General features: G+C 44.9%; 1 protein-coding gene across 2 annotated transcripts in view; it reads right to left on the reverse strand.

Moving 5' to 3' along the window:
• The window catches only part of SPAST (spastin), a 77079-nt gene that overhangs the window by 21738 nt on the left and 40064 nt on the right, over positions 1 to 15277 (reverse strand). For both annotated transcript variants that reach the window (XM_077486131.1, XM_077486130.1), the window contains 5 exons: positions 15060 to 15232; positions 14814 to 14947; positions 14564 to 14657; positions 326 to 400; positions 171 to 242 (listed from right to left, as the gene is read on the reverse strand). In XM_077486131.1, the coding sequence (XP_077342257.1) occupies positions 171 to 242; positions 326 to 400; positions 14564 to 14657; positions 14814 to 14947; positions 15060 to 15232 (548 nt within the window). The remainder of the gene's footprint in view (positions 1 to 170; positions 243 to 325; positions 401 to 14563; positions 14658 to 14813; positions 14948 to 15059; positions 15233 to 15277) is intronic.

Raw genomic sequence — 15277 nt, forward strand, 5'->3', positions numbered from 1 at the left:
TTATTGGATTTTTTAAAATAAAAAGAAAATATTGTATTTTTTTTCCAAAATTTCTGCTATTTCTTCACTTACATCGCAAAAAATAAAAAAGCGGAGTCATGAATAAATACCACCAAAAGAAAGCTCTATTTGTTTGACCAAAATTAGACAAATTTCATTTGGATACTTGCATATTTTGAAGTGAGACTTGCTGCACTTATATTAAAAAATGTTGCATTTGATTCAGCGGCCACTGCTTTTGCCTGAAATTAAAATATAGAAGAAACATTAAAGGAAATGTGAGTTTTTCTCCTGGATTAACTTTACAGTAGAAATAATTTCTCACCAGCATAGTCTTTCCATTTCCAGGAGGGCCGAATAGCAATAACCCTCGAGCGGGAGTTCTGAGGCCAGTGAAAAGCTAGAAGCAAAAATAGGACAAACATTTTTTTCAAAAAGAAAGTTACTTTTAATTAAAACATTACCCAACAGTAATAAACAATTGTTTAACATTGAAACCCTTCTTTGCACAAGAAGATAACCTTTTATGAAAAAAATCTAAAGTGTCCAGTCACGTGTTTAAATTAGCAATTTTCTCACGTTTTAAATGGTCTCATCACACGGTTAAAAAACAGTTCCTCATTTAACAAAAAAAGTTATACAAAACAAACATGACAGGAGAGAAATAGCCAAAGCTGACCCAATTGTGAAATGGCTAATTGATTGTTATGCTGGTATTGTACTAATAGTTTCAGTCACTTACCTAGAAAAAAAAAATAGGACAACCATGACAGACGCATATTGGTGCAGAGTAAAAAGAATCCCGGGTTTTAAATATATTAATAGTAAAAAATCTAAGTCAGATGACATGGGCCTCTTAAAAGATGATCAAGTAATGTTCAAGCTGGGGTCATGGCCTGACTACATGCGGTGAGACCTGTCTGAGCTGAGCTCCGCCGGAGGTATCCTTTCTGATTGATCCTGATCCCGTTTACTTGATATACCTGCCCGGTAAACTGTGGAGACATGTCCCCACCACGCAGAACAGCTGACACTGCAGCTAAACAAGAGAAATTCAATCATCAGGACCGACAGTCTCAGGCCAAAGATGGCGTCTCCCTGTTGTCCTCCCCTGCCTTCTGTCCTGCTGACAAGACCAAGTAGTATACAAGCTCTTGGGAGGGGATGATACGTGACTATGTATAAGATTTTAGTAATGAAAACCGTATCATTAAGAGTAATCAGCATGGATTCATGAAGACTCGTTCTTGCCAAACCAATCTATTAACCTTCTATGAGGTGAGCTGCAATCTAGACAAAGGAAGGCCCGTAGATGTGGTGCATCTGGATTTTGTTAAAGCATTTGACATAGTTCCCCCATAAACATTTGCTGTACAAAGTAAGGTACGTTGGAATGGACCATAGGGTGAGTACATGGATTGAAAACTGGCTACAAGGTTGCCTTTAGAGGGTGGTGATAAATCGGGAATACTCGGAATGGTCAGGGGTGGGTAGCGGGGTCCCCCAGGGTTCTTAGCTGGGACCAATCCTGTTTAATTTGATCATAAACAACCTGGAGAATGGGGTAAACAGTTCAATCTCGGTATTTGCGGACGACACTAAGCTAAGCAGGGCAATAACTTCTCCGTAGGATGTGGAAACCTTGCAAGAAGATCTGAACAAATTAATGGGGTGGGCAACTACATGGCAAATGAGGTTTAACCACTTAAGGACCGCCTCACGCCAATATACGTCGGCAGAATGGCACGGCTGGGCACAAGCACGTACAGGTTTAAGTGGCCAACCATGGGTCGCTCCGTGGCCGCGGGGCCCACGGACCCGATCGCCGCTGGTGTCCCACTATCGGGTCACAGAGCTGAAGAACGGGGAGAGGCAAGTGTAAACAAACCTCTCCCCGTGCTTCCTAGCGAGCCTGTCACTGATCGTCTGTTGCCTGTCATAGGGAAAGACGAACAGTGACGTCACACGCCTCATCAAATCCGACCTACAGCATCATAGCCTTACATGATGAAAGGGGGGGGGGAGGCGAAAAGATTGGTGAGGAGATAGAAAGGGATAGAGATATATATTTTACACACACACACACACACACACACACACACACGTATGTACATACGTACACACACCTCTGTGAATCTTTTAAGTTTGCCTAGAAACCGTAATGAACACATGCTTGAGCTTATCACATGTACATTGTTGCATATGGTTCAATAAAATTGTATCTGAATAGACGAGACTGAAGATGACAAAGTCCCCTACATTAATAGAGTGTCCACAATTCCTCTCCAGCACAACAGGTTGACATCCATTATGGTGATCTTCCAGAACATGGGAAAAAAGGAACTGCCTAATTGCAGAGCCTGGCCCTCTATCCAGGGACCCAACTGGATTTTTAATTAGCAATAAGGGTCTGCACACCACTATTATCTACACCATTCAGCAACCAAAAATAGGTTCTATAAATCTCTCCACAGTGTATCAATCTGTACAACAAATTTTAAAATATATAGAGTAAGGCTCGGTTCACACAGAGGCAACACGACTTTTGGAGGCAACTTGGACGCGACTTGGACGTGACTTACAACACTACTTTAAGTCGCCCCAGGCCAGGCGACTTACCGTGGCCAATCAGAGAATGAGCTCTCGGGGGGGGGGGACTCCTTTTGAGAGCTGATAATTCTCTGAGAGTCGCCTCCGTATAGACGGAGATCCGACTTGGAGGCGACCTCCATTGAAATCAATGGGTACCAGTCGCCTACAAGTCAGATTGAAGTAGTACAGGAACCTTTTCTGAAGTCGGAGCGACTTCAGTAGCGTGCATTAAGACAGCTCTCATTCACTTACATTGATTTCTACATGTTGTGCGACCTGAGGTGACTTGAAGTCGGATCTGAGTCGCCCCTGTGTGAACCGGCACTAAGCACTCCACAAAAATTCTTTAGCAATAAAAGTTGTTTTAGACATATAGATACAATTGGTACAAATGTTCAAGTATGTCATATTACATCAACCATAATACAGTATAGGTATTCACACTACGGTTGAATCTCACCAACAAAAATACATGCATGTATATATTAACAGTGAGCAATACTTAGCACATATAGCAGCTGATGTTCATATATACATACACACATACATACAGGAGTTCAGTACCCAGAATAGAGTAATGCAAAAGATAGCAGAGTCAGACCCTAGTAAAGAAAGAAGACGAGGTTAAAAAAAAAAAAAGAAAAAAAAAAAAAAAAAAAAAACGAAAAGGAAAATGTAACCTCCTACCTAATATAGTAGTGAAGCAAATGTCCCTTTTATATAATGACTGCTACTAACAGCTACTTCCCCAGACAGCCATATACGACATCACTTCTGGTTCCTCCCTGCTCCCCAGATTTGCCAATCACAGCATGGCTGGATCATGTGCCAACACGCTTCTGACAGTGCAAGACTACATGTAATATGGTACAAATAATGCTTAGCAAGAACTCTGATGGGGAAGTTTAGGGCCAAAACTAAACCCAGGACTGGTGCAAAGATTTTTGACACCCCAGGCAAAACCTAATTTTTCCGCCCCTGAATCCGTCCCCTTTGCCCGAGCATCATAGTGACAGGAGTCGGCGCTAGAGGAAGAATGTGGCTGCAGTAGAGAGCACTGATCATGGAGGTGCTCAGGGGATGTTTGCTTTCGTTCCATCAGGACATGTCCTCCAGTGCTGCACCTCTATAATGACACTACATGGCGGCTGCCTGCATAGCATGCAGCAAAGGCACCCCCTGCATCCCCCTAGATGTGCACGCTTTATCCTAACATCGCCCACTAGAGGTTATAACATTTATTACAGAGGTATTTATAATACAGCAATGAAAACTTACATAGCATGGAGAGTAGAGAAACCAGCGGCCGGGCGCCCTAGGCAGCAGTGCACCCTAGGCGGTCGCCTAGTTTGCCTAGTGGTGGCACCGGCCCTGACTAAACCACTGCTACCTAGATGTAATACAATAAGGGGGAAAAAAAAAAAAGAGAGAGAAGAGGTCTGTAACAGAGCAACAGGATGGGCAATGAAATCTTCCTAAGGGTGGATCTGCAGGGGAACAACTGCACATGAGAATTCACAACAGCAGTTGTATGTTACTAGGAGAGACTAACATTTTTCACATTTCGGTTTTAAATCCAAACTGTGTTTACACAGGCATTTCATGGATTGCTTTGCCTAATAAAGTCAACGTCCTTGGCATCATACTAATTCTGCCATATACTGCCACGTAGCGCCTAGAGGCGATTCAGTTCGCATTGTGCGCTATACAAGTATTTCGTTCGTTCGTTCGTACATTCCTAAGACCTTGAGAAGGAAACCAGCCTACCCAAGTACTGCTTACAAGAATTGTAATGCGATACCATCAAAAAAGCTTAAAAGCGCCAAATGAACAGAACAGCAATTTGGAAAAATGCTGGGTGTATCTATTTGTGTATTGTACTTCAGTAGTTATCAAGTTGGAACTATTGATCATTATTGGGCATTAATTTGGAACCACTGATCAATAATAGGATAGGAGCTGCCTATAGATAAAATTTTAAAGACAATAATACAATATCTGACCAATAGCAGTTGCCTGTCATACACCTACTAAATCACTAGATTACAGCAATGGTACCAATTTGCATTATTGTGTAAACCAGATAACTCTTTGCCCCAAGCCATAGATTGTAAAAATAAAAGCTCCCCTATGTGCCCGACTCGAAAAATTAAAAAAGTATTAGCAAGCATAGGTTACCACAGACACACTGAGGCCTTTATACATGTATATGTATCTGGAGAAACTAGGAATATTAGTGACACCAATGGAAAAATGTACAAATGCCACAAGTTTCCCAACAAGAAAAAAAGAAAAGAAAGAAGAAAGAGTTCCTGGAACACAGCATACGAAAGAAAACATTTACTTTTATACAGTGCTGTTTCAGTTCATTTAGCCACACCTCTATGCCCTGCACATGGGAATACTGCTGCATTCGGCAGCAAATCTATGGGCTTCATCTTCAGCCCTTTGTTGGGTCTACCTTGTGGGAAAAGTTTTTTTGATAACTCTGAGCCGATCAAGGCTACCAGATATTTGAAGCAAGGTTTGTCATCACACGACAACAGAGACCGCTACATATTGGTAGCAACTTCCTCTCCCTCTATAGACCGGAATAGGAAGGGTGGACCCTGGGGAAGCGGCAGTGACCAGACGTTTGCTTGGAACAAAGTTGTGTATACCAGCAACAGTCTTCCCATGCAATTTTTCTACTATTGAGGAATCATCTTAGAAATATTAATCTGCCATCTAATTATCGCTCTTCACCCCTGATGAAAGTTCTGTGACATCAGCAACTAGAAACGCGTCGGGTTTGGGTTTATATGTAAAGAGGATGTTTAACACACATTGGTTGGCTTATTTTTTATATAACCATGTATATACACTTTTGTAGATACACCATAGGGACATTGTTAGCGTAATGTTCCCTTTTGTTTAAGTTTGTTTTTGTCCTATATTTGTTAAATAAAGTAATTTTCATGTTTTGAATTTCTGTGTGGTGTTGGTGGTCATTTATAGTCCCATTTATAGAGGGGATATTTTTGTCTAACATTTAGGCACAGTCAGTATGCTACAGCTACTCGTAAAAGTTGAGTCTCCAGAGAAGAGGTCAGGTAAAAACTTCCTCAGCTTTGGACCGATAAATCCATAAGGAATCCTTAAGCCCCGTACACACGAGCGGACTTTTCAACATCCAAAGTCCGTCAGACCGAGTCCGTCAGACTATCCGATCGTGTGTGGGCTGCAACGGACTTTAGCTTCGCAAAAGTCTGACGGACTTTAGAAATGAAGCATGCTTCAAATTTTCCCGACGGAACTCCGCCGGACCCGGTCCCCTTCGAAAAATTCGCTCGTGTGTGTGCTACTCCGACGGACTAAAACCGACGCTAGGGCAGCTATTGGCTACTGTCTATGAACTTCCTACGTCGAATCCAGTCGTACGTCATCACGTTCGACTCCGTCGGAGTTTGGTGTGATGGTGTGTGGTCAAGTCCGTTCGGTCGAAAAGTCCGCCAGAACTCCGTCGGAACTCCGTCGGAACTCCTTTGGAGGTCTGTCAGACTTAATCCCTCTCGTGTGTACGGGGCATTAGACATACTGGCTTGATGTTAATAAAGGAGTCCTGGTGTGAACTGTAATATAAACAGCAGTCATTGCCACCTGTCGGCCTAATGCAGAGAGAACACCAGTATAAACTGGGAACCTGTGCTCCTTATTTAACTGACCTGAATTAGCTGTAGAGGACTGTAGAAATTCCAAAAATTCTGGGCTGTTGCAGAGAAAATGCCAGTAAGAAAGTGGGAAAAAAACTACACTTGCTTGACTGTAGAAACTTCCAGGATTTTATGTATCTGGCATGAATCTACCACTAACTATTGACAGCAGAAAGATCTTTCAGAAAAAAATCCCCAAATTAACAGAAAGTTATTTCAAGGGTTCCTCTGTGTGGAGGTTGAGAAAGGCTGCTCTATAGCATTCCCCTTCCTTTCCTCAGCATCTAAAGACAAGGTTAGGTAGGGAGGGTGGAGAAACTGGGTACACATGGACCAAAAAGTTGGTTCAGCAGAACTGGCTTTCAGCCCTTGTGTGCAGAGACTGTTCTACAGAGGTCAGTCTCTCGCTGTCTAATAAGCATGCTGGAAAACCGGCATCCAATCAGCCATTGGCCAATCAGTGTGTTCTGGTGGGGCGACAGTCCCCATCAGAACACAAATGCACAGGTGGGGAGATTGCTGCACTAACATCGCTTGTGTTAGTATGGTAATCTTTTTTTTTGTTTAGCCCACTGGATTGAAGGAAAAACCCTTAGTGTATACCCAGCTTAATACTAAGAGCAATTGGATCATCCCAGAAAACGATAAGACTATGATGAGCAAAGAGGGATTTGCCCTTTCTGGAGTAGTCAAGTTTTCTAGCAAGTTCAAAGGCACATTGCAAGTGAATAAATAAAATTGTGTGAAAAAGGAAAAAATAAATTAAGTAAGCACTAAAAGGGAAACTGCAGGCAAAAAAAAGAGTTACACCGGACAGCCCATGAGACCCAAGGCGCCTCCTACCAGGACAGGAAACACGTTAACCCCCACCAGATAAAAGGGCGGCCCTCAAGGCCCCATGTCAGTATTCTCAAGAATTGTCACTTTTTTATTATCAATTTTATTATTGTTAATGATATTTGTGTTTTTCTTTGATTCATTGGGGGTTCTTCACGGATTTCTTTATTTTTATATATTTTTTTATGCGCAGCCTGTTTCTCTTCATTATATATGGTTGTTTGTGAATATCTCACAATTTTGAGCTGCAGCTATTTATGTATCTTATTGTATTCACATATAGTCACTAGGGAGCGCTGTATTTCTTTTCTGTTATAATACACATAACTTCAAGAAAAAAAAAAAAAAAAAAAGTTTGGGAATCCAGCTGTCCTGAAAGACTCAAAAAAAAGGAGTTACTGGTAATGCCGCGTACACGCGTAGCGGACTATCCGACGGACTTAGTCTGGCGGACTTCCCGCCAGACTGTCCGTCGGACTTTCCGAACGGGCTACTTGCCCACACACGGCACTTTTTCAGCGGACTAATACGGCGTACTAAGTCCGCCGCACTATCCGCCGTACTTTTGAAATGAACGGACTCGCCCACACACGGAGGAAAGTCCGCTCATTTCGGGCGCGTCTCCAGGTAGACGGGGCCCGCGAAGGAGACGTCGCTGGCCCCGCCACCTGGTATGGACTTCAAGGGGAACCCCAATGCCGAAAAAAATCGGCGTGGGGGTCCCCCCAGGTCCACATCAGACCCTTGTCCGAGCACGCTACCCGGCCGGCCAGGAAAGGGGGGGACGAGCGAGCCCCCCCCCAGACCGCGTGCCCTCAACATGGGGGGTGCCTTGGGGAAGGGGGGGCCGCGCGGCCCCCCACCCCAAAGCACCTTGTCCCCATGTTGATGAGGACAAGGGCATCTTCCCGACAACCCTGTCGCCGCCGCCACCTTCTGTTCTTCTCTTCAGATGTTGCCTCGTCAGATCTTCCGCTCACAATGGCTCTGACTGGGCACGAGGCAACTTATATAGGGACATCACCGGATGATGTCCCCGCCTATTATGATGTCACAGTCTCAGCAGCCGTGCGTCGTGTCGGAGCCATTGTGAGCGGAGGATCCGACGAGGCAACATCTGAAGATAAGAACAGAAGAAGAACAGAAGGCGGCGGCGACGACAGAAGACTGGGTCACCGCCTGTAAAAGAGCTAGAAGAAGGCGCGGTGGCCCGGCAGAAGAACCGAAGAGGGGGGACAAGAACTCCGAAGTCGGAAGAAGAGGCCGCGGCGAGGAAGAAAGCCGGGCTCCTCCGCTAGCAAAAGAGCTAGAAGAAGATAGCGGAGGAGTCTGGCGAGAAGACCCCCCGAAGACGGAAGACCCCCGGAGCTGTGCAATAAAATATTTTATCTTGTGTGTTGTGTTTTTTTTTGTACTTTATTTTACAGGTGAATGGGTAGGGGTACATTGTACCCCATACTCATTCACATAGGGTGGGGGGCCGGTATCCGGGGGTCCCCTTATTAAAGGGGGCTCCCGGATTCCGATAAGCCCCCCGCCCGCAGACCCCAACAACCAACGGCCAGGGTTGTCGGGAAGAGGCCCTTGTCCTCATCAACATGGGGACAAGGTGCTTTGGGGTGGGGGGGCCCCCTTCCCCAAGGCACCCCCCATGTTGAGGGCACCCCTTTAAGTCCATACCAGGTGGCGGGGCCAGCGACGTCATCCTTCGCGGGCCCCGTCTACCTGGAGACCCGTTAGAAATGAGCGGACTTTTCTCTGGGCGGGAAAAGTACGGCGGACTGGCATACACACGGCCGGATTGTCTGTCGAAAATGCAAGTCCGGCGGGAAGATTGGAGTGCAAAACTACTTTCTAAGTCCGCCGTACTTTCGGGTCAAAAAAGTATGCCGGAGGCTACACACGGGGGGATTGTCCGGCAGACTTCAGTTTGCCGGACTTTTCCACCCGATTGTTTGATCGTGTGTACGCGGCATAAGTCTAACTCAGCTTTTCTCTAAGCGTCTTCCAGGACAGCCCATGAGACGATGAGCCAGAATTTACCAGTCTAGGGAGGGACAACTGCCTGAAGGACCTTATGACCAAATACCTGCTCCTGAGCAGATAGGAGATCCAAGCGATAATGTTTAATAAAGGTCGAAAAACTGGACCATGTGGCAGCCCTGCAAATTTGTTCCGGTGAGGCTCCAGCCCTCTCAACCCAAGATGCAGACAAGGCTCTTGTTGAGTGTGCAGTGACAAAAGGCGGAAGAACTTCCCTAATTTTGTACGTTTCAGAAATGGCTTGCTTTATGCATCTAGCCAAGGTGGCTTTAGATGCACTCTTTCCCTTGAGTGCTCCTGAAAAGAGGACAAAAAGTATCTGTTAAGGTCTTGAGAATTCTTCTCACGTCTAAAAAAAAAAAAAAAAAAAAATTTATTTTTTGGTCACCCATTGGCAAACTACAAAAGGTTGGCAGTACAATGTCCTGGGATCTGTGGAATGTATTAGCCACTTTAGGCAGAAATCCTGGATCAGTTTTCAAAACAACCCGATCCTCAAAAATTGTTAGGAAAGGCTCCCTCACCGATAGGGCCTGTAACTCACGTACCCTACGAGCTAAGGTAATTGCCACAAGAAAAATATAATTTTTTAAAAAGGTAAGTAACTTAAAGTGGGATTCCACTGTCTTGATCCTTTTTTTTTTTTTTTTAGCATACCGGCAATCCTTATTAAAATGAAATCTAACACTTACTTTTTCCTTTTGCACATCCAGCAGCATGTTGTTTTGTTATTCAAAACGATTTTATAAAACCGTCTGACGGTTGTCATTTTGCCTGTGGGCATGTGAAGCCCACAGGCATCCTCTTCCGGGAGAGTGCGCTGATAAAAGACCAGCATGCACCGCCCGTTCGATTAAATCTCGCGCATGCGCAGTAAGCGCTATATCGAGCGCCGTCTTCTGCTCTGGTTGCCATGACAACGGTTGTTGTCGACGGAAGTCCCGCGCCAAATTACACATGCAATCGCGTCACTTCCGGTCTCGAAATAACGCGATTGTAGCCCTCGGTGATGCCCAAGGCATCCTGGGAAATGGTGTCATACTTCTCCCAGGAGCCTCAGCGAGCCGGGCTGCCGAGGGAAGTGACGTTCTTAGCCCGGGCAATGGAAGAGGCAGATTTCGTGGGACCACCTAGCAACCGCAAGAAATAGGTAAGTAAAATTTTTTTTATTATCCAATTAATTTTAAGAAGACCATTTGATGCACATACGAGTTAGGTTATATTTTTGGTGGCAACACCACTTTAACTGAAATATCCTCTAGGGGCTCAAAAAGGAATTCTACCAGAGTTTGAAGTACCAGGGACAGGTCCCAGGCTGGACAACTTCTAACGACTACTAGTCTGGACCTGGAAATTTGAAGAATCTAGCTATAGTGGGATTTTCCAAGAGAGAATATTGAAGAAAAAAAACAAAAAACAATTGCTGCCGCCTGTACCTATAAAAAGGTACTAACTGAGACCTTTGTGGACCCCCTCTTAAAAAAATCCAAAATTGAAGGAACATCATGAGTTAATCTTTGATTTTCAGATAACCATAAGTTAAACGTCTTCCAAAACCTTGGAATATATGGATCTAGTGACTGGGGTCTTGACTACTTTGTCAGAGAACTCCTGGGCGCTTAGTATCTTTTCTTCAGATACCAGGCCATCAAGCTTATGGAAACCACCTTTGGGTGCGACACTGGACCCGGAAGACTCAGTGGAGGCTCTGAGACCAGTCTGTAACAGGGAAAACCATGGCCTCTTGGGCCAGAAAGGGGCTATTAGGATAAGATCTGTTTCTTCTAGAAGAAACTTCCGGAGGACTTCTGGAATTAGCCTGATGGGCGGGAAGGCATAACAGAGGCCAGAGCATCGAGCCCCAATGATCGGTCCGCTGGGTTAAGAGAAAAGAACTTCTGTCTTGCGATTGTTCTGATCTGCGAACAGGTCCGCTTTGGGGCATCGCCATCTGTCGGTGAGGCCCGCAAAGATTTTGGGATGAAGGGACCATACCCAGTAGCGGCTGAGATAATCTGCCGGACAGTTTTGTGCCCCCTTCAGGTGCACTGCTGTAATTGCAGCTAGATTCCCTTATGCCCATGATAAAATCTCCTGGGCGATAGATTGAAGTATCTGACGCCTCTTATCTCCCAGTTTGTTGAGGTATGCAACCGTAGCTATATTGTTGGATAGAATCTGGAGATTGTGACCCCTGATTTCCATCTTAAATGCCTGCAAGGTTCTCTGAACTGCTAGAAGCTCTCTCTGATTTGATGAAGCTCTTGCTTCCAGTGCTTCCTGCAGACCTGGGCCAAAAAGATGATCAGCTGTTAAAGCAAGACCACATAGGCGCAACTATGAAGCAGCTTCGCCTGACCAGGTTTTAAGCCATAGGCTTCTTCTGGCCGGATTCACCAAGGCCAAGGTCCTAGCTGTCATTCTTACTGACTCTGCGGAAGAATCAGCCAAAAACCCCACTGCACGAAAGAAGAGGGAAAGATTTCTGAAAATGCTCTCTAGAGGTACCTGTCAACATATGTGTTTGTATTTGTGTCAACAATACTTCTAAATTTCTGGCTACACAAGTGGAGGCCAGAGCTGGTTTAACATTCCCAATGGCTGAGTCCCAGGCTCTGTGAAGGATATCTCCTCTTTTATCCATTGGATCACTAAGTGTGCCCATATGTCAAAACGCTAGGTCTGAGTTTTTTTAAACTTTTGGAAGAGGTGCGCTAACTTAGGATTTTTGTTCCATGGCTGCACTATGTCCTCTTCAAATGGAAACCTTTTTAGGTTACCGGAAAAGAAAGGTTTTCTCTCTGGACTTTCCCCACTCCAGCTTGATAGTATCAAGAAGGGAACTATGTATGAGAAATACTCTAGCCTTTTTCTTATGCAAACCTTTGTACATAAGGTCATGTTTAGACAATTGTACCTTTTCCTCTTCTACATCAAGTGTCGTATAGATAGCCTTTAATAAGTCATCTACATCTTCCAATGATAACTTATACCTTGAGCCCCTTGCAGATTCTCTATCCCTGGGCGCTGTATCTGACCCCTATTCTTCTGGATAAGAATGGGCAGATCCAACTTCAGCCTCAGAGTCTTCACTCTCCGCACACTGCTGTGGAGCGCTAGGACCGGCTGAGGTCCTAACTGGAGATGGACCCTCTGAGGGGACTTGAATCTTGCCAGTTTTAAATGAACTAAACGTAGACGCAAGATCAACTCTAAGGCCGCGTACACACGGGCGGACTGTTCGCCCAACTTAGTCCGCTGAACAGTGTTTCAGCGGACAGTCCGCTCGTGTGTGGGCTTCAGCGGACAGTTTCAGAGGACAGTCTGACGAACAAAGTTTTTCGGAATTTCCGTAAGACAGTCCGCTGAAACTTGGTTTCAGCGGACAGTCCGCTCGTGTGTAGGCTTGTTCGACAAACTAAGTTTCGCGCATGCTCAGAAAGGATTTACACGGCGAAGGTTGCATTGCAGTGTATTGGACGTCGTATTTCTCGTCCCGTCGTACGTGCCGTTCACGTCATCGCGCACGCTTTCAGCGGACTGTTCGTTCATCGTGTGTGGTCAAGTCCGTTCATGCAAATTTTGAGCGGACTGTTTGTCGGATTGTTTGACAAACTTAGTTGGGCGAACAGTCCGCCCGTGTGTACGCGGCCTAACAGAAGTCAGCATTTTTTGACAGGAAATAACTGGGTCATCCTTAACTAGGCTGTCCATACAGGTACAGCAAACTGCTTTGCTCCATGAGGAGCTCAATTTGTTTTCCGCAAACTGCACATTTCCTTTTTGGTGGCTGCGCTTGGGCCTTGTCCTGAGTCTTGGCCTGCAAGAGAACAAAATTACCCCAATAAATTTTACATACACACCATAATACCCCGTGCAGGAGAAAAGTAAAATGTGCCCCCTTCACCTAGTTTCTACTGGTTACAAGGGGGGAGAACACTCACAGGATGTGCAAGCAAGTAAAATACACTTCAGGCTTACCTGTGAGGTGCTGGGGTTAGGGCCTGCTTCCGCTGCTTGTGCGGATATCGCAGGAGTTTATCCAGCCCCTTTAGTGGTCCGCAGCCTCTGCTGGGTTTCACCGTTTTTAAAATCACCAGCCTCCCAGCGTCTCTGTTCGCACCGTTCAGAGATCGGAACTAGTGTCTCTGGCACCCGTTGATGACGTCCCACGCCCCGGAAGCGACTCCGTTGGGTACTTCCTGTGGGCCACCTTGGAAAGCAAACGGGCAGCTTCCTCTCTTCCACTGCACACTCCATGCGGCTTGCGGGCAGGATCTCAGACGCACACCGCAGTGCTGGCATTCCCCAATGCACTGAGAAGCAGGGACAGCAGCCACAAACCTACTCCCCAGTGGATGTGCTATTCTGGGACCTAAGAAGGTAGAAATACCACCCCATTGCCATAGGACTATGCTCATGAGACTTAGGGGAACCAGTTCCAGGAAACATGATAAACCCCCCCCCCCCCCCCCCCCGTAGGAAACACTAATATTGACATGGGGCCTGGAGGACCGGCCTTTTATCTGGCGTTTCCTGTCCTGGTAGGAGGAGCCTTAGGTCTCATGGGTTGTCCTGGAAGATGCTTAGAGAAAAGCGTTTCACTCTTGTTACAATCCTCATGCCCACAGTCCTCTACCAGTACATAGCAGGTACCGGTTGATCCTGCTAGCTCCCTGTTCGGCCAACAGTACTTTGTACAGGCACCGAAAAGCAGAATACATTCATGTTGTTGGCACCCAAAAGGCTTCCCCATCTCACTGACATTACATATTAAGGGGCATACTGGATGCTTTCTCAGCTGCGCATGCTTAGGATTTTTGCAGAAAGCTTTAACTGTGCCTATTTTAAAACAGCTTGTTCCCTACTCCCTGCCTTGCTTTCCTCATCAAAAATGTATGTTGACTGCTTCACTCTTGCCCTTACATCAACCCCTAGGAAGGTCTCTGCCCATCACAGGAAGGGGCATGTGACTGCAGCTAAAGCTAAAAAAAAAAAAAAAAAAAGGATTTTTGATTTACTAGTAAATTCCATTTCTTGGAGTATAGTACACCAAGGCTCCTTAGCCTTCTAACTGGGTTATATGCAGTTTACCCTCAGGTGATTATGCACTGGCCAAAAATCTGCTGGGACATCCCCCATATAATCCTTCCAACCCCTAGCGAGCCTCAGTTTTGTAGCAAGCAATAGGGAGGACCTAAGAACAGAGAGGAAAGGGTCCCGTGTCCTCTACTGTACTCAGGGAAACGGATTTTGAAAGTAACATAAATCAAATCAATGGAAGCAAATGGGAGTACCTCAATTTCAGGCAGGTACTATTTCATGAAAATACATGTTTAACATTAGAACACAAATACAACCAATGCAGATTTGTAGCATTGTTATTATAGAGAACGTACCTCTGGGCGAATAGAAGGGAGTATCACTATTTCTTGCAATGCTTGTTTTGCCAATTCTTGTCCAGCTACATCAGCAAACTTAACCGATGGGCCACTGTTAAAAGGAAAAAAAAAAAAAAAAAAAAAAAAAAAAAAACACACCACATACCAAAATGTTAGGATGCTGCGGTTTATTTTTTTAAAAAATATTTTAAAACCACCACCACCACCACACTGCAGACATGTAAAGCATGCAAGGCAGCAGACATACCTGTCTACAATTTCATTCAAAATAACATTTGCAAGATTGCTATCTACATTTTTTAAATTCTTCATATCTTTTTTCCTGAGTCCAGTAGTAGGTGTTGTTGGCTTATTTGGTCTAGTGTTTTTTACACCTGCTCCCTTTAAAAAAAAAAAAAAAAACACACAACATTAACGATTACAATTAGTATGCACACATAAGGCAGAAAAAAAAATGAAATGCATATCAAAATTGGAAAATGTAAGAGTATACCCTGCTAGCTGTATGAGAGACTGGCCTGTGCGAAGAGGACGAACTGGAAGCGTTGGGTATTCTAGGTGAATGGGAGACTACTGGAGATACAGCTTTGGGTGTGGCTTTTGCACGAGGAAGATAATTACTTGCAATGGAGACTGCATCTTTCTTTTTTGGAACTGCACCCCTTTCTAAAATGAAAAAAATAAAAATAAATGTAAGGAACGATGTTAAGT

The sequence above is a fragment of the Lithobates pipiens genome, unplaced genomic scaffold, assembly GCF_037356315.1.
Source record: "Lithobates pipiens isolate NorthernLeopardFrog02 unplaced genomic scaffold, aLitPip1_a1.2 Scaffold_18, whole genome shotgun sequence".
NCBI lineage: Eukaryota > Metazoa > Chordata > Amphibia > Anura > Ranidae > Lithobates > Lithobates pipiens.